This window comes from Dendrobates tinctorius, unplaced genomic scaffold (genome assembly GCF_039654945.1).
Source record: "Dendrobates tinctorius isolate UK_male_01 unplaced genomic scaffold, ASM3965494v1 ptg000250l, whole genome shotgun sequence".
Classification (NCBI taxonomy): domain Eukaryota; kingdom Metazoa; phylum Chordata; class Amphibia; order Anura; family Dendrobatidae; genus Dendrobates; species Dendrobates tinctorius.
In genome coordinates this window covers 36940406-36965000 of record NW_027361917.1, presented here as the reverse complement: position 1 = coordinate 36965000, position 24595 = coordinate 36940406, and the positions used below count along the sequence as shown (strand labels likewise).

General features: G+C 44.8%; 1 protein-coding gene across 7 annotated transcripts in view; it reads left to right on the top strand.

The window, feature by feature from the left end:
• BIRC6 (baculoviral IAP repeat containing 6) overlaps window positions 1–24595 on the top strand; it is a 471996-nt gene that overhangs the window by 270816 nt on the left and 176585 nt on the right. For all 7 annotated transcript variants that reach the window (XM_073557613.1, XM_073557615.1, XM_073557616.1 and 4 more), the window contains exons 45-55: window positions 1769–1896; window positions 2358–2920; window positions 8842–9017; window positions 10821–10917; window positions 16850–17044; window positions 18268–18468; window positions 18563–18842; window positions 20446–20702; window positions 21269–21377; window positions 21688–21909; window positions 23679–24459. In XM_073557613.1, coding sequence (XP_073413714.1) covers window positions 1769–1896; window positions 2358–2920; window positions 8842–9017; window positions 10821–10917; window positions 16850–17044; window positions 18268–18468; window positions 18563–18842; window positions 20446–20702; window positions 21269–21377; window positions 21688–21909; window positions 23679–24459 — 3009 coding nt within the window. The remainder of the gene's footprint in view (window positions 1–1768; window positions 1897–2357; window positions 2921–8841; window positions 9018–10820; window positions 10918–16849; window positions 17045–18267; window positions 18469–18562; window positions 18843–20445; window positions 20703–21268; window positions 21378–21687; window positions 21910–23678; window positions 24460–24595) is intronic.

Below are 24595 nucleotides of genomic sequence, written 5' to 3'. Positions count from 1 at the left end.
TACTCTGCAGTAAAATATATGACAGTAATCAGCAAGTGCTGGATAACAAATACAGGGTATTTAGTCGATACGTTTTTTTTGCAAAAAAAAAAAAAAATGTATACCAAGCTGCTTCACCGCGTCAAGCAGCTTGGTATACATTTTTTTTTTGCAAAAAAAACACGTATCGACTAAATACCCTGTATTTGTTATCCAGCACTTGCTGATTACTGTCAGAGTATTTTTGCAAATCTGTTTTCTTGTTGTGTCTCAGTTAGTGGGTGGTGTGAATGTTGTCTTACCGACTCACATGTGTGTTTAAGGAGTCAGAGGTGTAGAATTTCATGCTAGGATTTGCAAAGGGATCATTGCGATCCAAGTGAGGGTGGACGTTCAAAGGTTTTTACATCTCTGTATGACTATTTACCATCGGCATGTCTTCTGTACATACAAATCCCTAGATCTCCGATCCGATCTTCTGCTCACTCAATCATGATTGTTTCCTAATGACATTTAGCTTGCAATGTTAGGAGATGAGGGACAGGTCTTCTAGCCACAGCTCACAGTATATAGGATCAGGGTTTTATGGTGAAGGGCTAGAATGCATTAATAGCCTTTTAGGGCTCAATCAGATGTCTGTGCATATTGGTCTGTGAAATAGAAATATATGATACCGTCATGCTGTGGTCGGGAGAGCCGTATGTGTGCTCGGACCAAATGGCACGGATGTCTGAGTAAGCCTCTAAAGGGAACCTGAGACTTTAAAAATGCTGGTCAGGGGCATAGTATTAAGCAGGAAAAATTGATCTATAGTTTTAAAGGAAACGGTTCAGTATAACTCATTGCTTAAAATCCCTGTTTGTGCCTTTCGAAGACAAGTGTTCCCTATATGACAGTGAATACTGCAGTATCTGAACGAGCCATGTTATTAGTCAGGTGCCTGGTATGCCTGCGAATTACAGGGCTCATTAGGGCAAGAATGCTCTCTAATATTCCACATTGTGATGAGTAAGGGCCCCGTCACACATAGCGATGCACCAGCGATCCCGACAACGATATGACCTTGTCAGGATCGCTGGTGTGTCGCTACATGATCGCTGGTGCGCTGCCAAACAGGCAGCTTCACCAGCGATCAGCACCAGCGACACGAGGGTAACAAGCGACGCACGTCACTTAGTTACCCACTGTGTACCTTAGTTACCAGCGTGCTGGTGCAGGGAGCTGGTAACCAAGGTACACATCGGGTTTCTAAGCGACGCGCGGCACTTAGAAACACTCTGTGTACCTTAGTTACCAGCGCGCTGGTGCAGGGAGTTGGTAAGCAAGGTAAACAGCGGGTTTCTAAGTGCCGCGCGGTGCTTAGAAACCCGCCGTTTACCTTGTTTACCACCTCCCTGCACCAGCGCGCTGGTAACTAAGGTATACATCGGGTTTCTAAGCGCTGTGCACCGCTTAGAAACCCACTGTTTACCTTAGTTACCAGCTCCTGATCGCTGGTCTCCCGCCTGTCACGCAGCGATGCGTGCTGGCCAGTGGGAGACCGGCTATCAAAAAAATGTCCTGGCCATTCCAGGACGATCGGCGATACCCGGCAGGGAGGCCGGTCGCTGGTCAGTGTCACACACAGCGATCTCGCTGGTGAGATCGCTGTTGCATCACAAAACTTGTGACTCAGCAGCGATCTCGCTAGCGAGATCGCTCTGTGTGACAGGGGCTTAAATGTTTCTGATGCTCTGTGTGAATGTGTTCCTGTAAGAAGCGGTCTAATCCTCTGGTTATTTCTGTCCAGGTTGGGCCTACTGCTACTCAGGCAATGCAGGAGTTCCTGACACGACTACAAGTCCATCTTTCTGCTACAAGCCCTCAAATGTTCAGTGAATTTTTATTAAAACTTATACACATGCTTTCCACAGAGAGGTATGCAATGCTGTCCTGTAACGTCATAAATATTAATATTTTTAGAGGCTTTTGCCTGCTTATGATTTGGCGCTCATTTGCTTTTTGGATGTATTTGAGCCAATTTCTGGTGCAAGTTGTAGTAATCCTTTGGATGAATGCTGTCCCCTTCCCTACCACTTAACCCTAATCAGTTGGCCGTTTTATAGTGTCAGAAACTTTAAAAGGCAAATTTTTGATATTCTTCTAAAATTATACCTTGTTTTTTCAATAGAGGAAATACATTAAATCTGCCAATACGAAGATCTATTATTCGCCTTGCACATATGAAGCATGAAAAAATGATGCTAACCAAGGATATATATAAGATTTCAGTTTTTAATATAATGCAGTCATTTTTTTCTTTAAAAAAATTAGCTAAGATTTTATAGGCTTTCAGCTTTTAAATAATCAAACACCTTGCCCCTTTTGTTGTTTTATAGAGGTGCGTTTCAGACAGGACAAGGACCCCTGGATGCTCAGGTGAAACTCTTAGAATTCACTCTGGAACAAAATTTTGAGGTGGTCTCGGTCAGCACCATTTCTGCCGTCATAGAATCTGTTACCTTCCTGGTTCATCACTATATCACCTGCTCGGACAAAGTGGTGTCTCGCAGTGGATCCGACAGCTCCGTTGGGGCACGTGCATGTTTTGGTGGCTTGTTTGCCAATATTATTCGACCTGGCGATGCCAAAGCAGTGTGTGGAGAAATGACACGTGATCAGCTGATGTTTGACTTGTTAAAATTGGTCAACATTCTGGTTCAATTGTCTCTGTCAAGTAACAAAGAGTTTAGTGCCCGTACGCCTGTCGTCAGCAGCACAACAGACAGCGTGTCTGATGAAGAGAAAGTCTACGGTGGAAAAGATGCCAACAGCAACTCTTCAGCTACACAAAGTTCCACTTCATACGTGGCAGATTTGGTGCTTGCCAACCAGCAGATTATGAGCCAGATTCTCTCCGCTCTCGGCCAGTGCAACAGCAGTGCAATGGCCATGATTATTGGTAAGTGTTTTAAATAAACTTATTACATGTACTGCTATAGTGTGCTTGCAAACAGATTTGTTTCACCATGTAGCTTTGCGTCCTGAATTCACTTTTTTCTTCTTCACACCGACGGTAAAGTACCCGTCACACATAGCGATATCGCTAGCGAGATCGCTGCTGAGTCACAAGTTTTGTGACGCAACAGCAATCTCACCAGCAAGATCGCTGTGTGTGACCGCTATCAGCAACCGGCCCCCCTGCCGGGTATTGCTGTGGAAACCTCTGGACATTTTGGGGGTCGCTGGTCTAACGCTGGCCAGCACGCATCGCTGCGGGAGACCAGCGACCAGGAGCTGGTAACTAGGGTAAATGCAGGGCTTCTAAGGGGCGCGCAGCGCCTAGAAACCCGATGTGCACCTTAGTTACCAGCGCGCTGATGCAGGGAGCTGGTAACCAAGGTACACATCGGGTTTCTAAGTGACGCACGCCTCTTAGAAACCCGATGTGTACCTTAGTTACCAGGTCCCTGCATCAGCGCGCTCGTAACTAAAGTACACAGCGACACCGCGTGCTCGGTGTCGCTGGTGTTGATCGCTGGTGAAGCTTTCTGTTTGACAGCTCACCAGCGATCATGTAGCGACTCACCAGCAATCCTGACACGTTGATATCGTTGTCGGGATCGCTGGTGAGTCGCTATGTGTGACGGGCCCCTAAGTACTATAGAATTAAAATGGCCACTGCCTTTTTAAACTGACAGCTCTTCTAAAATGTTAGGACCGGTAAGGCTAGTTTCACATTTGCGCTTTTGAGCGCAGCGACGGCCCGCGCACGGCCACCGCTAAGCCCCGCCCCCTGCCGCGCCTCCGCCGGTACCTCCGCCTACCGGCGCATGACGCTGCATGCGTCCTGCATCCCCTATCTTTATCACTGGGGGCGCAGGCTGTGCGCAGTATGCGTTTGGCGACGCATGCGTCCTTTTCACGGTGCGCCGAGCACAACCAAACTGTAGCAGGTTGCGTTTGGCGCTGGTCGGCGCACCGTGAAAAGGACGCATGCGCCGCCAAACGTGTACTGCGCACGGCCTGCGCCCCCAGTGATAAAGATAGGGGACGCAGGACGCATGCAGCGTTATGCGCCAGTAGGCGGAGCTACCGGCGGAGGCGCAGCTTAGCGGCAGCCGTGCGCGGGCCGTCGCTGCGCTCAAAAGCGCAAATGTGAAACTAGCCTAACCGAGCGGATGTGCAGTAGGAAGCTTCTATGCTTTATTTAGGCTGGTTTCAAATTAGCGTTTTTTAGCGCAGCGCATCGTGCGCGTCCATGCGCATGCATGCACCATGCTCCCCTATTTTTAACATGGGGGCGCATGGTCTAGTGTTTGCACGCGTTTGTTTGCGTTTTCGTGCGCATGCGTTTTTTCGTAGTATATGGATATTAAAATCGCATGCGTTTTAAGAGTTAACATGGCTAGAAACTGGTTAAAACGCATGCGCCTAAAAAAGCAAACGCATGCAAAACCCATGATGCATTTTTTGCATGCGTTTCTATTGCACACGAAGCTCTGCACTAAAAAACGCTAATGTGAAACTAGCCTTAGATATACTATGTAGTAAGAGAGAGTGAGCAGCCTCTTCTTACCTCAGCACTCCTAGTATCTTCAGTATTAGATCAGATACAGTGTGGGCAACAGTGTAATGAGGTGAACATGTATTCCCATAAAATTTAATTTTATTCAATAGAAATTAAAAAACACCTATGACCGTGAGTAAATAATCAATACATTTCCTTAAAAGCCCTGTTAAAGGCTACAATATACTATCTGCACCCTTCCTTGCCGTGGAGGTTGGCACCCTAATAGATACGGTTGTTTGGCGCCCCCACTCAGCGTCGTCTGACCCTGTCTCCCCTACCTCACCCTAATTTCACAGGTGGGAAAACAATGCCAGATAGAAAAGATATGAAGGAAGGGAAAAACCTTAGCATACACAGAATACAATGCAAGAGTTACCAGGGCAATAAGCCCACAAATATAATGATAATAAAGGTAACCCAGAAAAAGGCTACTAACAATAGCCCTCACAGAACAACTATTAAAATTGCCTATTGATAAACAATAAACCAATGAGCCAGAAAATAACCATGAATTGCTACCAGCATGATGAATAAGATAAACATGCAGACAAGGACATCACGTCCCAGCAATAAATTAGCAGTATATGGCAATTGATAATCGCCTCTGTTAATGCAGATAAAGAAACCACTGATGGTGTATAAAAATAAACATGATGTAGTATTGTTCCATAATAAACAAATGAATAGAGTTTTTAGAACACCACCCGGTGGCTACTTATCGTCAAAGTCACCCCGACACGTTTCCCCGGTGTAACGGTTCATCAGGAGGCCCCAGACTTCAATACCACTGATACTCGATATGCTCCATGATGCCAAAAGATAACAGGATATAAACATGGCATGGCGGCGGTCACAGAAAATAAATTTAAATAGCCCCCGCTATCATGTGTCAACAAAGCCCATTGGGTACACGGTCACAAAAGATACACGTCATCCACTTTGCCCAGCCAATCACTGAGTGTTACTCATTACCCATTCCCATTGCGTTCCACTATCGGACCAGCGTGCGTGTCACGCCTACTGCGCATGACCGGAAGTGATGTATCGGAACATAACGGCGCTTGTTACCTTGCGACCAAGAAAAACAGATACGGCATCAAACCGTGACCTAATCGCACGCAGGCGCATTAGCGCCAAGGTGATAGGCCAAATAACGTCACCATCTATCACTAAATAGCCCAGATTTTAGAACAAGAAAAGGGGGAGTACATAATAGTCCAATACTTAACGGATATATCAAACCGAGCTATATATAATAATAATAGTAGTAATATACCCAAATTAAATATATAGCGAGAATATATAATCTCTCGGTATAGTAACACTGGAGAAAGTGAATATGCTCTTAAATTAACATTAGAACAAATGCTTTATTGATAATAAGACTCATAATAGAGTTAGTGCGAAATTATTACGCACTACTTGCAAACAGACTAGCTACACATTATCCAAAGAAAAAATCTGGTTTGTTTTGGGGGTAAAGACAACCATAGGCAATTAAATACTAAAAAACTCCTAAAGAAAACATGTGAATGACAGGCATTCATTTAGACCTTTCGGGGACAGGGATTGGAGTCTATATATCCATTCTGCTTCTCTTCTTTGTATAATTTTGTCAAGGTCCCCCCCCCCCCCCCGAGGTTTGGGTCTGACTAACTCAATCATACAAAAAGTAATATCCTTCAGGGATCCAGCATGCACCTCATTCATATGTCGCGCAATAGATGTATCCCTATTATTTTTAATATCATTCAGGTGCTCACCTACTCTTATCCTGAGCTCCCTGATGGTTTTACCAACATAATCCACAGGGCATGAACATGTTGCTTTGTACACCATACCGGAGGATCTACAGTTCCCAAAATCCCTAATAATATAGGTCTTTCCATCCACTGAACTGCAAAATGTTTTAGATTGTGACATAACACCACATCTCGAGCAGTTTCCACATTTGAAAAAACCTTGTGGTTTACGAGAAAGCCAAGTACCTTCCTTTTTTGGTCTCTGATAAAAGCTATGTACCAAACGGTCCCCAAGGGACCTGCCCTTTCTGTAGGTAATACTCGGCTTGGGCGTAATAATGCCCCTCAGGTCTGGGTCTGCCAAAAGAATACCCCAGTATTTTCTGAAGATATTATATACCCTTTCAGCTTGGCCATCAAATGTGCCTATCATCCTAACCATTTTTTCATCAATCCTCTTTTCTTTAACCCCCAACAATGTAGATCTATCAATTGATAAAGCTTCCTGATACGATTTTCTCAAAATATATTCTGGATAGCCTCTCATTTGAAACCTATGGTGCAAATCATCAGCCTGGTTTCTAAAAGCAACCAAATCTGAGCAGTTCCTTCTGATACAAAGTGTAAGCATTCTCTTCTAACCTCAGCACTCCTTTTATCCTCCAGTGTTAGATCAGATACGGTGTGGATAGCAGTGTGAGCAGCCTCTTACCTCAGCATTCCTAGTATCTCCAGTATTAGATCAGATATAGTGTGGACAGCAGTGTGAGTAGCTTCTTTTTACCTCATCACCCCTGGTATCTACAATATTAGATCAGACAGGATGGACAGCAGTGTGAGCAGCCTTTTCTTACCTCAACAACTGTGGTATCTACAGTATTAGATCAGCTAAAACAAATTTAGACCACAATGCACAGGGTAGTAATATTTAAAACACCTGTGCCCATGCAGGGAATTAAGTATGCAGAGTTCAGTGCAAGAAAGACTGTAAACCCACACCAGAGAAAATTGCACATAGGAGAACCAAAGTGGTTTGAAAATTACAATTTTATTAAACATTAAAAAAAACATGTTACCTTAATATAAATAGGGAGTTCAGAGATAGTGAAAAAATACCAAGAAAAATGGCACCACAGGAGAGAGGCAAGTATATAGTCAAAACCTGCTTGTATTATTATGACTAAATATCACACACCGTTAGGAATTAAATAAACCATTCAACAAATCAAGTCAAGTTAGTATGGTAAGGATGAAGGAGCGGAAAAAGAGAAAAGCCAAAAATATTCAAAAAGTTAACTAATACCTGCAAGTGCCACAACTCGTAAGTGCGTTTCGGCCGAATGTGCATTCTTCCGGGGGGAGTATTAGATCAGATGGACAGTGTGGATAGAGGTGTGAGCAGCTTCTTTTTACCTCAGCACTCTTAGTCTCTCCAATACTAGATCAGATACAGTGTGGACAGCTTCTTCTTACCTCAACTCTCCTAGTATCTCCTGTATTAATTAGATCAGATAGACTGTGGACAGCAGCGTGAGCAGTCTAGAAATTTCAGATTTTATTTTTGTGCCTTAAAAAAAAATTCAAAAGTTAAAAATGTTCAGTATCGCCGTAATTTTACTGACTTGCAGAATCATGTCAGGTAATTTTTATTGCTCACTTAAACCCCCCCCCCCCCCCCCCCAAAAAAAAAAGAAAAAACAATGAGGAATTGCGCTTTTTTTTTTTTTTCAGCATTCCACCACATTTAGATTTTTTTTTCCATTTCCCCTTAATCTATAAGGTAAAATGAATGCTGCTGTTCAAAACTACGACCTGTCCCTCAAAAAAGAAGCTCTTAGGCTGGTTTCACACTTGCGTTGGGCAGAGCTGCGGAGGGTTGCGTAGTTCCTCCGTTAAGCCACACCCACTGCCGCACCTCTTCCATTCAGCTCCGCCTACGTCGGCATGTGTCCTGCGTACCTATCTTAAACATTGGGTATGCAGATGCCTCCTTTTGCGTCGTTTTGACTCTGCGTCGAACGCAGCATTTTGTTGCGGTCGGCGCAGCGTCAAAACGATGCATGGCCTGCGTACCCAATGTTAAAGATAGTACGTAGGCGGAGCTGAATGGAAGAGGTGTGGCAGTGGGCGGGGCTTAACGGAGGAAGTCCTCAGCTCTGCCCAACGCAAGTGTGAAACCAGCCTTATACGTTTTGATGTAAAAAATAATTGACTATTTGAAAAACTAAAGAAAACTGAAGAAAAAAATGCGAACAGACTGTCCTTAAGGCATTAGAGAGTGTACAGGATTAGAAGAACATGGCTGCTTTCTTCCAAAAACAGTACCACATACAAGTGTAGCTCAGTTTTTTGCAAGGTAGCAGCCAAAAATGTTCTCATACTGCACAACCTCTTTATTTAGGGGTTATGGTTTTCTGTAAAATATCACTTTATATTGTCACACAGACTCTTTCTCTCTAGACCAGCATTGATATGGTATATAGGAGTTTTACTAAATGCTAAAAGATTTATTTCTTGGCACTTTATCAAAATCCTAATGATGAAAACCGAAATGTTGTTCACTTCTAGGTGCAAGTGGTTTACATTTAACAAAACATGAAAACTTTCATGGAGGATTGGATGCAATATCGGTTGGTGACGGGCTGTTCACCATACTCACCACGCTAAGTAAGAAGGCCACCAGTGTTCAAGTCATGCTGCAGCCTATTCTAACTTACATGGCCTGTGGATATATGGGCAGACAGGTAAATACAACCCAATTCTTTTAGAAATATTCTATGTATTTTTTTAGCATATCTACACAAAGCATACTGATGGTATTCCCATCTTTGTAAGTGATGACAAATAGCTAGGATGATTACTGAGGAGCCTCCAGATGTCACCCCCTGATCCTGAGAATAAAGTTGCCACAATGCTGCTTCAGTGCACTGCAGCCATTTTTTACAGTTTTTTATTTTTACAGTTTTTTTTTATTTAATGTGCCCATTCACAATCTGAAGCACAATTTCATTTAAAGGATGCCTGTCAATAGGAGTGACCCTTCTAAGCCTTCTATATAGGTATGCAGGTCATAGCAAGGTATTATTTTATTTATCTTTCTATCTGTGATCTAATGTCTTATTCCAGAGAAATCCACATTTTTCTTATATATAAATGAGCTCTTTAGATCTATGGGCAGGAGATAGATCTCCCAGACAGTCTGCCTCCAGAGCTTATGTTAAATAAAAGGTGGTATTACCAGTGTGAGACATGTAATGACTGACCGTTACAATCATACTCAGCAGAAGTGATTTCATTAGAAATACTTCTACAGCAGTAGTTATCTCTGCTGCAGAGCTGTACCTGACTACAACTAACAGTTCTTCAGCTTTCAACTCATGGGCAGCCAGTTCAGTGGAAGGGGAGTACAGCTGAGAGCTGTAGTTTGTAATGAGACTAAGTTTATCTCTGCTGTACTGTTGCTTATAATCACACACAGCTCTGCAGTGAGATCAGGACAGGATACTTTCAGTCTTCACATGTCCGGCCCAAAGATCTTGACAATTCACTTATTAAGAAAAACATGGATTTCTCTGGAATAAGACATCTGATCGCAGATATCAAAGTTAATTTTGATCAGCCTTTCCATGACCTACATACACATATAGACAGCTTAGGGAAGTTGATCCTGACACAGTCCCTTTAAAAAGTAACTGTTTACATTTTAAATTATTTTTTTAATTATTTTTCTTGTTCAATAACACGTGACAGTAAGCATCATTTTTATAAATCTTATCAGAGAAATTTCCTTTTTTGTCCTCCTGGGCTGATAAATCATTCTCAAATTTCTCACTTCACAGTTAACATCTGTCTTGAATTAATGCAGATTTTCTCATTACTGAGATTAAAGATTACTGTTGGTGCTCAGAAGTGAAAGAAGCAGATTTCTCCGATAAGATATTTTACAAAGTTGCTTGTTTCCTATTGATTTATGAAATAAAATTAAAACTTTTACTGTTTAAATGAATGGGGCCTGGTGCAGTTCCTTGCACAACCAAGGTAGATAGGAGTACTCCTGTGTGTGGGGAAAAATGTTGAAGGGCCCAAAGCTTATTAAATGAGTTATTCACTACTTGGGCAACCCCTTCTTAAATGCTGGTATCCCCCAATTAAAATAAAAAAACCTTATACTCAGGTTCTACACTGGCATTGGCGCCGGGGCTCTTGGCACTCGTGACGTAGCAATCAGTGGCCTCTAAGGAGCTGCAGTTTCCACACTTCTTTTGGACGTCTGTTTTTCATCATCGGGAAGTATGAACAAAGCAGTCTATTTGCGTCCTCTGTTTGGCGTAATGTCACGCTGGAGACCTGATGCCAACATCGATGGAACAACATTGGTTCCAGAGATGAGTATAAGGTTTCTTTGTTTGTTTTTTATTTATAATTAATTTTCAGGAATACAGCATTTTTTGAAGGGGTTGTCCAATTAGTAGACAACCTCTTCGTCATCGATTTCTGCAGTCTGCCTTTGTAAGTGCTGAGCTGATACAATGCTTTGTTTTCTTCAGGGCTCTCTTTCTACTTGTCAGCTGTCAGAGCCATTGCTGTGGTTCATCTTAAGAGTTTTAGACACAAGTGAGGCCTTGAAAGCCTTTCATGATATGGGTATGTATTTCTGTGTGTTTTCTGTGCAGCTCTTACTTTACTGCTAAAGTGTTTTGTGCTGACCCCTTCCTAGATCTGGAAGGAAACTGAAGTTATCTTGATGCCACAATGTATTTCAAAAAGCAAGTCTGTCAAATGTAGGCAAGATCTTTGTATAATATTTCTGGGCCACTATTCTCCTCCACCTCGCTCAGATCCAGAGAATTTGGACTCTGGTCCAGTTTGGCGTTTTCCACAGTGGCACTTCTGTATTGTGGCTCAGTGGTTAGCACTGCAGCTTTGCAGCGCTGGGGTCCTGGGTTTAAATCCTATCAAGGACAACATCTGCAAGTAGCTTGTATGTTCTCCCCATGTTTGCGTGGGTTTCCTTCAGGTTCTCCGGTTTCCTCCCACATTCCAAAGACATACTGATAGGGAATCTAGATTGTGAGCCTCATCGGGGACAGTGCTGATAAAAAATATATATATAAAGGAGTAAAATAAATAAATATAAATAAATTCATATGCCCTTGATTTTAATTTTGCATAAAAATACAGTCTGAGTGTCATCAGTGTTTGGTCAGTATTTCTTCTTCGTCTCATTGGGGGACACAGGTACTGTGGGTGTATGCTACCGCCATCTGGAGGCTGACACTAAGTAAACAACACAAGGTTAGCTCCTCCGCTGCCTCATACACCCTCGCCCCGATTACGGGCGGAAACCAGTTTTATGCTTAGTGTCTTTGGAGGCACACATGTCTGGGTTTCTCCAGACTTCTATTTCTTTCTCTTTTTTTCCATGAAGATAAGACAGTGGCAACGGACCCTATTGAAAGGGGCTGATCTCCCAAACCAACAACGGGCGAGCATGCGTTGCGTATCGTCTCCACGTATCCTTTCCCGCACCATGGGACATATCTGGGCCATTTTCCCCGAATTTTTTTTTTTTCTTTCTCTCTTTGGCTATGAAGATTAGACAGGGGCAACGGATCCTATTGAAAGGGTCCGATTTCCCCAAACCATCAACGGGCGAGCATGTGCGAGTGTCCCGCCACGTATCCTCTCCCGCGACGTTGGACATGATGCCGGACTTAGCCCTGTCCACCCCTAGGTATAGAAACCATGGGCTTGTACAGAGGCACAAGACTAGTCCGTGCGGCCCCCACTGCTCCACCAACGCTAGACGGCAGTGCTGCAAGGCGGCGGACGGTCCCTCTCCTCACCCCTGGAAGGAGGACGGAGCCAGGGTGCCTGTACCGTCCCGGATTTTTCACCCATTTTCCCCCCTGTACCTGATCGGAAGAAGGCAGACGGCATCAGGAAGATGGCCAGGGAGGGCCCTGCGGCGTCCAGAGGGCCGGAGCCCTTATCTTCAGGCAGAATAGGAAGTGCATGCAGAAGTCCCAGCATAGTCCCCCCTCCCTTCCCCGGCCTCCCCCTCCCACATCACAGTAATGTGGCTGCAGCAGTGGCGACAGAGCGGACGCCGTGTCTGGCACCGGTAAAACGCCAGCCCCAGCCTTTGGGATGCGGCGCCCGGCCCGCCGCCACCCCCGTCACGGGCGGACGTCACAAATCCAGCCAGCGGCTTCGGCCGGTGGTAGGCCGCGGCTGCAAGTCCCGCCTCCCCGGCGCGACGTCACTTCCGGTGGCCCGCCCTCCGCAGCTTTGGCGGACGCCGGATAAATTGAGGCCCCAGCTTCGCCTCGGGTTAGGCCGCGACAGGAAATAACGGGCGGGCCGCTCGCATCTGAACTGTTTAGCAGCAGAGGACATGTGGGGGACACAAGACCGTGTAAGTGCGGTCCCGACGGGGTCAGGCCACGTACGCAAAGGTGCTCCCTCCTCCCCCCCAACCCCTAGCAGGCGTGGAGGCCGGGCGGTTCAATATGGCTGGAAAAGGGAAGACGCACACATTCCTGTACACTGCATACATCGCCTGTAGGGCCTCATTTCCGCGGGCGCAAAGCAATAAACTTTACGAAGCCTGCGACTCTGAACGCACCCAGGAGCCCTCCCCTACGACCGAGCCCAGGGATTTTAATCCTCCGGAATGGGACTTATCCCTATCGTAGTCTATGGCATCACTTACAAAGGCGACCGAGTCTCTTCACACCCCGAATAGGGGCAAGGATAGTGCCTCGCTGATCTGGGAGGGTTCCTCCACCTCACAAGAGCCTCCGGCCTGCAGGGGCCGCTCTCATTCCAGGCAGGCGCAAAGAAAGCGAACCCACAGAGCGTCTCCCGGCTCATCCGGTGCCTCGGCATCCGTGAGGTCGGCATCACGCTCACCTTCACTAGTTGTCGGGAGCGGGCAGAGTTCAGATGATAACTCAGACGAGCCGCTGGACCTAGATACCCCGGGGTGCCGGGAAACAATTGACAGCCTCATCGATGCTGTTAATCAGACTCTGGAGATTGAGGATGATGTCACCTTGGCCTCAGGCCATAAGGTATCCTTCAAGCGGACTAAGCGACCGCATAGGGTGTGTGGCTCTCACCCAGAGTTTGAGGATATAGTGCAGCGTCACAGAGAACGGCCAGATAGACGTTTCTCGGGCCAGAAGACGATAGAATCGAGATATCAGTTTGCGCCGGAGCTTTTTAAAAAATGGGCGGAGTCCCCAGTAGTGGATCCACCGGTGTCACGCTTGGCCTCGAAATCCGTGTTATCTGTACCGAGTGGTTCCTCTATGAAAGACCCCACTAATCGGCTCATAGAGAGTTTGGCTCGCTCAGTTTTTGAAACATCAGGATCAGCACTCTCTCCCTCGTTTGCGGCAACGTGGGTAGCCAAGGCTATGATGTCATGGTCAGAGTCATTGAACAGGGTCTTGCAGGATAGAGACCTGCCTTCAGAGGTATCAGAGATCATGAGTCAAATCGCTATGGCTAGTGACTACTTAATCAATGCTTCCTTGGATGCGGCCAATTGTGCAGCACTCACGGCCGTGAATGCGGTAGCCATTAGGAGGGCCCTATGGTTAAGGACACGGCGGGCCGTTTCTATTTCCAAGAAGTCGTTAACTTCCCTGCCTTATCAGGGTAGCCACCTGTTCGGGGAGCAATTAGACCAGCTCATTTCCGATGCTACGGGGGGGGAAACAGCTTCCTCCCGCAAAAAAAGGGCCAAACGGCCGTTTCACCAAGCTCAGGCACGGTTTCGGGCCTTTCGCAACCCCGGGTGGACAGCAGCAGCTAGCTCTGCCGCTCCAGGTCGCTCCAACCAGGATAGGGAGCGACAGGTCTCATTTAGAGACAACCCATTGGGGACAATGCATGCTCGCCAGCCATGGGCAAGGGGAGCCAGGGTCCAGAAACCCTCCGCCAAATGACTCAGAGCACTGTTTAGGCGACATCAGCAGAGTAGGCGGCCTTCGCCAGTTCTGGATCACTATAGCACGCGACTCATGGGTGGCGGAACTGGTGTCAGCAGGATACAAGATAGGTTTTCATGTTTCCCCCAAAACGATTTTTTTCTGTCTCGGCTTCCCAAGGTGGAACCCCGGGCAAAGGCGTTGCTAGGGGCCATCGACTCACTCCAGAGCAACGGGGGTCATTGTTCCCGTACCAGAGCACGAGAAAGGGCAGGGTTTTTATTCCAATCTGTTTGCGGTCCCCAAAAAGGACGGGACAGTAAGGCCGGTTTTGGACCTGAAGCTCCTGAACATGTTCATAAGGATCAAGCATTTCCGAATGGAATCTCTCCGTTCAGATATAGCGGCCATGGGCCAAGGGGAATACTTGGCCTCGATAGACATCCAGGATGCCTACCTGCACATCCCCATTTTTCCTCTGCATCAAAAGTTTCTGCGGTTTGCCATCAATGGCTGACATTTCCAGTTTGCAGCACTGCCCTTCGGGCTCGCTACCGCTCCCAGAGTGTTCAGAAAGGTGATGGCCATCTTATACTCCTCGAGGCATAGTCGTCTTACCATACTTAGACGACCTCTTGGTGAAGGGCCCCTCGTTTTGGGCTTGCGAGGAGAATGTCAACATCACGCTGGATACCATCTCCCGCTTAGGGTTGTTGGTCAACGGGAAAAAATCATCTCTTGTCCCAGCTCAGAGGATTTCTTTTTTAGGGATGACTTTCGATACCTCCCGAGGGTTGGTAATTCTCCCTCAGGACAAGGCTCTATCGCTCCGGCAAGGAGTCCAGAAGCTTCTGCAGCCAGTCCCGCACACCATTCGGTTTGGGATGAGAGTGCTAGGGAAGATGGTGGCAGCAATGGAAGCGATTCCGTTTGCTCTATTTCATCTTTGCCCCTTACAGCACACCCTCTTGTCAGCCTGGGACAAGAACCCGTTCACACTTGACCATCAGTGCCGGCTATCCTCGTAGGTCAGACAGTCACTGGAGTGGTGGACGAGCAGGTCCTCACTTCTGCAGGGGAAACCCTTTCCCCCAGATCATTGGCTAATGGTCACAACCGACGCCAGCCTCCTCGGCTGGGGAGCAGTGTTTTGCCACCACACCACCCAGGCACCATAGGGCGCCCCTGGACACCTGGGACCTTAATCTGGTCCTGAGTATTCTGCAGGAAGCTCCTTTCGAACCACTTCAGGAGGTTCCTTTGTCGTACCTTTCCCGGAAGGTAATATTTTTGGTAGCCATAACTTCCATTAGGCGAGTCTCTGAGTTGGTGGCCTTGTCCTGCCGAGCACCGTGTCTCACCTTCCACAAAGATAAGGTGGTGCTCAGATCATCTCCCCCCTTTCTGCCAAAGGTCGTGTCCTCCTTTCACGTTAATGAAGATATTGTCTTGCCCTCGTTTTGTCCAGCGCCGGTACATCGCGTGGAAAAGGCTCTTCATATGTTAGACTTGGTGAGAGTGCTCAGAAGGTACGTGGCGTGGACGGCACCCATTCGTCAGACGGGCACACTGTTCGTGCTCCCCGAAGGGCGCAGGAAGGGACTCGCAGCCTCAAAATCGACCATAGCCAGATGGATCCGTCTAACTATTCAGGAGGCCTACCGCATCAGGGGTGCGCTGGTTCCAGCAGGGATCAGAGCACACTCTACTCGGGCAGTGGGCGCCTCTTGGGCGCTTTGGCACCAGGCTTCAACGGAACAAGTGTGCAAGGCAGCGACCTGGTCCAGCTTGCACACGTTTCCTAACATTACAATGTCCATACTCAGGCTTCGTCAGATGCGAACCTGGGTAGAAGGATTCTCCAAGCAGCCGTGGCGCACCTTTAGACAGGAGGTACATGTAGCTTGGATTGGTGAGTCAACTTCCCACCCAGGGACTGCTTTAGGACATCCCACAGTACCTGTGTCCCCCAATGAGATGAAGGAGAAACATGGATTTTTGTGCGTATTCACCGTAAAATCCTTTTCTCCGAGAAGCTCATTGGGGGACACAGCACCCACCCTGTTAGCCAAGTTGGCTCTGTTTTTATTTCATTAATGTGCATTTTTTTGTTGATGTCAGGGTGGATCTTTTCCAGACATATTGTTATCTGCATTAAGGCTGATTTTCGTTATTTCTCCGACTGCTTTTGCACTAAACTGGTTTCCGCCCGTAATCGGGGAGAGGGTGTATGCGGCGGCGGAGGAGCTAACCTTGTGTTTACTAAGTGTCAGCCTCCAGATGGCGGTAGCATACACCCACAGTACCTGTGTCCCCCAATGAGCGTCTCGGAGAAAAGTATTTTACGGTGAGTACTCACAAAAATCCATGTTTTAGTTTTACCATCCGTGTTTCATTAGTGATTTCCACACATGCAATGTACAAAGCTTATCTTATACGTTGCATTAGTAATGGACAGCATGTTCATTGCACACTGTTGCCACGTGTGCAGGCCATGTTTTTCATGGACCCATAGACTGGTATTAGTAATTTTGATCTCTGCTTTATCAGTGACAATCACAGCCCGTACAGAAAAAATGGACATCTAAATGAGGCCTAAATATATATATATATATATATTTATTTTGATCTTTTAGGAGGTGTTCAGCTCATCTGCAATAACATGGTGACAAGCACAAGAGCAATTGTTAATACTGCCAGAAGTATGGTGTCCACAATCATGAAGTTTCTTGACTCTGGCCCCAGCAAAACCTCAGACAGCAGTTTGAAAGCCCGGGTGCTCGCTTCTGAGCCTGATAATGCAGAAGGAATTCATAACTTTGCTCCACTTGGTATGTAATTGTGTTTGATATACATCCATTTTTGCTAAACTTGATTTCTATGTATGTTGTAGCGAGACTCTATTGTTAGGGTATGTTTCCACTTGCCGGATTACATCCGGATTTGCTGCGGATTGGACGCTACGTACAGCCACAGAGTTCAGTCCGCAGCGTCCAGATGTTACAGCATAGTGGAGGGGATTTTATGAAATCCCGTCTCCACTATACGTGCGAGCATGCATCCGGCGACCCTGCGTTTCCGGACAAGCAGCACGTCTTTTTAGACCGCAGCATGTATGTCTACTTTGCGGAGACACTCAGTCTCTGCAAGGTAAATAGCCTATTCTATGTGTAGGATGCGGCGATTCTGGATGTGTTCAATGAACACATCCGGAATTACCGCGCGTACAGAAGGGGGTGGGGCTTTGGGCGGAGCGGGTTTTCTGCTCCATCCAAAGCTCAAGGAATGCGCTATGTGGAAACATACCTTAAGGGTTTTTATTATTATATCTAGGGCACTTTAGCAGTTAAAAGGGAATCGGTCAGTTGAGCGAAATATACTTGAGCTGATTACATGCGCATGCAAGTCATACAAAGTTGACAAAAGTGATACCTTAATATCTGCAATCCAATGTCTTATCCTGAGAAATCTACATTTTTTTGAAATGCAAATGAGCTATTAAGATCTATGGTCCAGACCGGGATCACCTGAGAATCTGCCTCAAAAGTGTATTTTATATGAAAGGAGGAGTTACCAGTGTGAACCAAGTAATAACTGAGGCTTTAAGAACTATGACCCACCCTGGCTGTGCAGGAAGGAAGCTGAAGCGCTATGAAAAGACTGCTGCTGCTGCTGCAAATATCTTTGTAGTTCAGCTGTACTGTTATAATCACACAGAACTGGTAGCCAGCTGTCAATCAGCATGACATTAACAATCACTCCCCATGAACAGAGCAGGGAAGAAGCCACTGTTCTGTTGACGTGACGTCATCGGAAGCTGCAGAGTCGCTGAACAGGCATGTAGTTGGTCTGTTAGTTCTTAGACCCATAGTTAAAAAGAAAAAACAAAAATCGTCCCAGACAACCCCCTTTAAGGCTCTTGGATGGAAGTATTAAAAAAAAAAAAAAGTAATAAATTTGGAAAACAACTGTGGTGAAAAGGGAATTAAAGCTTCTCATTACTTACTTAGACTTTTATCATTAGTTTCTTTGAATTATCACTTTATTTTGTTAGGTACAATCACATCAAGTAGTCCCACTGCCCAGCCTGCAGAAGTCCTTTTACAAGCCACCCCACCTCACAGGAGAGCGCGGTCTGCTGCCTGGTCCTATATCTTCTTACCAGAGGAGGCTTGGTGTGACCTCACCATTCACCTGCCCGCAGCTGTGCTTCTGAAGGAGATCCATATTCAGCCGCATCTTGCATCCCTGGCCAGTAAGCAGCCATCTGTTATATATAGGCAATGTGTGAGATTGTTAACATGTATACTTTGCTTTCATTTTTTTTTTTTTTTTTTTTACATTTTTAGCTTGTCCCTCTTCAGTCTCTGTGGAAATAAGTGCAGATGGAGTCAACATGCTGCCTTTGTCCACACCAGTCATCACTAGTGGACTCACATACATCAAAATTCAGCTTGTGAAAGCCGAGGTGGCATCCGCTGTCTGTCTTCGCCTCCACCGTCCTCGTGATGCCAGCACGCTTGGACTGTCACAAATAAAATTGCTTGGTCTGACTGCATTTGGAAACACTTCATCAGCAACTGTTAACAACCCATTCCTTCCTTCTGAGGATCAGGTGTCCAAAACAAGGTAACATGTAAGGGAAAGCAAGAATGGTGGCAAAGCCTCCTGATGGAACTGCAGAGCCAACACTGTGACATCAGCTTCCTTTTTATTTGCTTTTAATGTAAAAGTGCTTGAAAGAATACAAGTTTTGAGTATTCAGTGGTGGTAATATACATTAGTTTTATACTTGAATGCAGTTTGCATGTTAACTTGCGCTTTAATCTTGTGTGCATGTGGCATAAAGGGAGCCTGCCGCCCCATTTTTACATTAAAAAAAAACAAGCAGTTATGGCTGTGTAGGCACTTGTCCCCCAATAAAAAAAAAAATAAAAAAAAATTCTTAGATGTGCCAGCCATAAGAAATCTAGTGTTAAAGCCATATGCCAGTCAAACTGGAAGTGCTTGATGGGCTTGTCTCTTCATTGGGGAGCTATGTCTTCGCACTTTCGAGGGCTGTGTCGCTGCACGAGAGGGAGTGGGAATCTATTTCGCTGCACGAGAGGGAGTGGGAAGCTATGGCGCTGCACGAGAGGGAGTGGGAATCTATTTCGCTGCACGAGAGGGAGTGGGAAGCTATGGCGCTGCACGAGAGGGAGTGGGAAGCTATGGCGCTGCACTGGAAAGAAACAATCACATGCCAGACTCGCCCTCAGTGCACTTTCGACCTGATGTGCGTATGGCTTCTACACTAGATTACTCGAGATTGACACATCACATCTCTGCAAAAAGTGGAATCATATTTAAAAAGGTATTCCGATCTCCAAGAGCCTATCCCAATATGTAGTAGGTGTAATAATAAAAATATTGGCAAATACCTCCGATTAGAAATGTAGTATAGTTTTTCTGATTTTCTATGTCTCTTTCCTCATGTGCAGGCATTGCAGGACCTTAGGTATCCATAGTTACAACCACTATCAACTAGCTAATTATCACTATAACAGTGGGTTGTAACCATGGATACCTAAGGTCTTGCAATGCATGCACATGAGGAAAGAGGCATAGCGAATCAGAAGAACTATACTACATTTCTAATTGATGGGATTTACTAATGATGTTATTACTAGTATTATAATTAAATATACTACATATTGAGATTGGATCTTGGAGATGGGAATACCACTTTTAACTAATGAAAAAATCCTACATAGCCATGCCACTACTTCCATGTGCAAAAAATATGCTGACAAGGGGTTGTCCATGAATTTAAAAAAAAAAAAAAAAGACCAAGTGCTGGAAAAATGGTATAACTTTCCCGCCTCTCCAGCATTACCACTTTGCTAGTAGCTGGCGGTTCATGCACATATGTTTCATATATCACACCACTGTAGCCGATTGCGGACCCACAACGACTTTGTGCTTTGTGTTTGCCTCACTTTTGAGCACAATGATTGGCTGCAGTGATCACTTAACTAATATGTGTGACATGCAGCAACAGGGGTTTACCGAGTTACGGATATTTTATACAGTTTCTTAAATCTCTCTACACAGTGGATTTCTTTTATTTTTATGCTTATTTAGATTGTTTGTGGATAAACTTCTGGCTGAATCCTTCTACGGTGTTTTTTTTTAGAATGGACCAATATTTTGATCTGTTTAATTTTTTTCCTTTTTTTCTTTTCTATAAAAGTATTGGCTGGTTAAGGCTTTTACATCATTGCCTCACTCATATCAGTGAACTAGAAGCCATGATGGCAAGTGCTGCAGCTCCCACAGCCAATCTGTTACAGACATGTGCCGCCTTACTGATGTCTCCATACTGTGGTATGCATTCACCCAACATTGAAGCGGTGCTGGTGAAGATCGGCCTTCAGTCCACCAGGATAGGTCTTCGCCTCATTGACATCCTCCTGCGGAACTGTGCTGCGTCTGGCAGTGACCCTGCAGGTATGGCCCAGCCTTTTCCATGATCATGGATAATTAATTACTAATAGTTTGGGCCTGTTCACATTTTTTTTTCCATTCAGTAAGTGTGCTGGGAAATATCCCGACGTAAACACTTAATTATGTTCCTAGGGTTACATTTTAAGGCCAACAATGTCCTTTTGGTTTGTGTTTGGCCCATATATGTCAGTTTCATAGAGAAAAAGTATGAAATAGTGTAATTGATTGATATATAATGTGAGTATTATTTTTATTTATAATGGTAGCTCATGTGTGATAGAATGCACAGCATTGCAGCCAGTAAATTGATTTATTTGCTGTCTCTAATGTATACCTATACGGATAGAATTATAGCCTATGGTTGCCTAACCATGTCCTAGAATATATTTGCATCTGTTAAATGGATCCATCATGGAAACCTATTAAAAAAGCTCATGACGCATACATTAACCATTCCTCTAGAAGTATATGGATAACTCATGGCCTCGTTGGACATCCTCACAGTTTCCTTGTAAAATATATGTCAGGGTGTCGACAGGGTCTTAATTTTGTTTTGATTTTTTTCACAGATTTAAATAGCCCTCTGCTATTTGGAAGGCTTAATGGGTTGTCATCAGATTCCACCATTGATATCCTCTACCAGTTAGGGACTACCCAAGACCCTGGAACCAAGGATAGGTACGAAAACCTCCTGGATAATTTTTTTTTTCTGTTGTTGTTTTTTAACATGCTGAAATGAGTTATGCCGTTTCGCTGTTTATCATCAAAACCAGACACCAGCATTCTATAGGCTTCTGTAATTTTATTACTTTGCCAGCACTTACTGTTGGAAATAAGTTGGTTGATTTATTAGTCACAGGTAATTTATAGGTTACATTGTGAGACGCCATCAGGTAAGATATACTAAAGATTAGAGAAGGATTTTCCTTTGATATTGGGGCCATCCAGCACCCGCTGATATGTTGTCTTCTACCTTGTATCACTTCAGGATACAAGCGCTGTTGAAATGGGTGAGTGATTCTGCCCGAGTGGCTTCATTGAAAAGAAGCGGACGAAGCACTTTCAATCCTCCAAACAATTCGCCCCGAGAGTTTGGTCTTTTGATGCCCTCCCCTTCTCATTTGCACTGCGTGGCTGCTATTCTGTGGCACAGTTACGAGCTTCCTGTGGAATATGACCTGCCTGGTTTGCTGAACAGAGATCTGTTTGAGTAAGTACATCATGTTCGGGTCTTTACCATCCATGTTATTGGCCAGGGTCGCAGAATCGCTGATTATCACCCTACATAATGAGACAAATGTATGCATAGAAAAATGGAGGGAGTAACTGCATGTTTTGTATCACAAATTCAAGACCTCCTCCTTTTTAAATCCATGTTTTTATATTAAGCAGAATGAAAAAAATGTATACAAGTGACAACTATAAAGTACTTTATACATTTATGCACCTCAAAGATTCATCCAGCCCTTCCATAAAATCCTATTTTATTTCAAATTTGCATGAGAAGTACGTGTAACTTACCAGCTAGATGTCATGGATTATGCCCTCCTCTGAATGTTATTTCAACCTCCTTGGTTCCTTGTCAAGGCATGCAACTCGTAAGGAGGTTCTGAGCCAATGGAAGTCTGATTAATGTGGTGGGCTCTGTGCTGGGCCTTCCCTCTGGTGGACTCTGTTATATGGATTATGTGCCTATCCACTTATTTCAATCAGTATTGCAGGATATGATTTCTCTGACTTTAGTTTGGCCCAATGAAAATTGTTGATTTTGAAGGGAGAGGTTTATCAGATCAACTGATGGTCCAGCTTGAGTTGAAAAATCGTTTAATCGCAACCACTTTGTTCTGCTCAAATAGGTGGAATGAGTAGAATTGAAGGTACATTTAGACGAGCCAACGATCTGCCAATGAGTGTCTGTGAGAACGCTCTTTCCGGATTATCGTCCCATCTCAAGTAAACATTCGGTGATCATCATCCGTAGCACATCGCCCCATGTAAACCAGATGTGCTGCTGATAACTTGATCATATTAACAATCGTTCCTTTCCCACCCGTATTTGTAAGCCAGTAAATGAGCACCAATTAACTTATATATAGTCAATCTGCGCTTGACAATAGATTAAAAGCGACCCACTGAAATGTCTCTGGTAGTTGTTCAGTATTCTCTTTCTGGTTTGTAAAGCAATGGATGACTATTACTGCTGACTGCGGAGCACAAACTGGAGATGATGACTTCATTGACTGGTCTATAGTCTATTTTACATTGTCCAAAAATAAAGAGCTTGTACAATGTTATTTCATTATTTATTGCCTTTTATCATTGAAAACGTAAAACTTTAAAAAAAAAAAAAAAAAAAGTTACACACACACACACACACACACACACAGAACAAGTTTCTTAACGTTTCTTCTGTGTGAAAAGTCCAACATAAGGCTGAAAAGAAGAATTATGTCATACATACAAGAGGGCGCAAATTAGAAATATGTAACAAAACGACACCACCCCCAATTCTTTCTGCTATAGAATATAAATATTTGATAAGCCCCAAAAGGACAGAAACCTACTGCCTTATGTCCGTACCCCCCCCCCCAATGATATGATCTCCTCTTGAGTGGAAAGTCAACAAGTACGGTTAGCGTACCATTTTATCCCTGTCCATCAGCTACAAAAAAAACAAAAGGAGTGAAAATAATTTACTGCCCATCTTTTAGTTTTTATTTACATTCATAATTTTGTTTTCTGTATGTTGTGTGTAGAGAAGTATGAAATACAATGTTTCTTCTCACCCTGCCTGGAAACCAAGCTAATGTATGTTTTAACTTGGGAGCCTATAGGTGATGGATGCAGCTCTATTCAGTGGCATCTGTCAGAGGTACGCACCAGGAAAGCCTCCTGACATACACCTTCGGTCAGTGCTGCAAACAGGGGCTTTTAACCATTAATGAAATATGCTATCTAATACTGTTATCTGTTTTCCAGATCTTTGTATAAATGGTCAATGTCTTTACCGTGCAACATGGTCCTGAAGAAGGCTGTAGATGGACTGCTGTGCTCAATGTGTCACATCCACCCAAGTTATTTCTCTTTGCTCATGGGCTGGATGGGTATTACCCCTCCTCCAATACAAAGCCAGCACAGATTGTCTATCACAGATGATAGCAAAAAGCAAGACCTTAATGCTGCTCTGACCGATGACTCTAAAAATGCACAAGCACCTCTCGCACTTACAGAGTCTCATCTGGCCACACTTGCTGCTTCGTCTCAGTCTCCTGAAGCCATCAAGCAACTGCTGGACTCTGGTTTACCCTCACTTCTTGTTAGGAGCCTAGTCAATTTTTGCTTCAGTCACATATCTAATTCAGACTTTGCTGCGACCTCCACAGATGCCGCACAGGAGAGATTCAAACGGCAGCACTCATCTCAGCACTTTAGTAGGATGCCAGTCACTGCAGACCTGGTGGCACCTATTCTCAGGTTTCTGACTGAAGTCGGCAATAGCCATGTTATGAAGGACTGGCTTGGAGGTTCTGAAGTTAACCCCCTGTGGACAGCACTTTTGTTTTTACTTTGTCATTCTAGTGCCAGCTCAGCAGGTCATGTGAATGGCTCACAGCAGACCAATTCTAGGTGCACTTTACTAAACTCAACTGCAGGAAACGGGCTGACCACCCAACAAAGAACCGCTGTGGAGAACGCAACCGTGGCCTTTTTCTTGCAATGCATATCTTGTCATCCAAATAACCAGCGATTAATGGCACAGGTACGAGAATGGGGCCCAAAGGGGTTTTATTGTTGTCCTCTGAAGAAAACTGGAATGGGTATTTTCTATAGAGTCATTCTTAGGATTCAAGCTCACTCAATTTAGTATCTACCAGTCCAGACTTGTATGCAGGTCT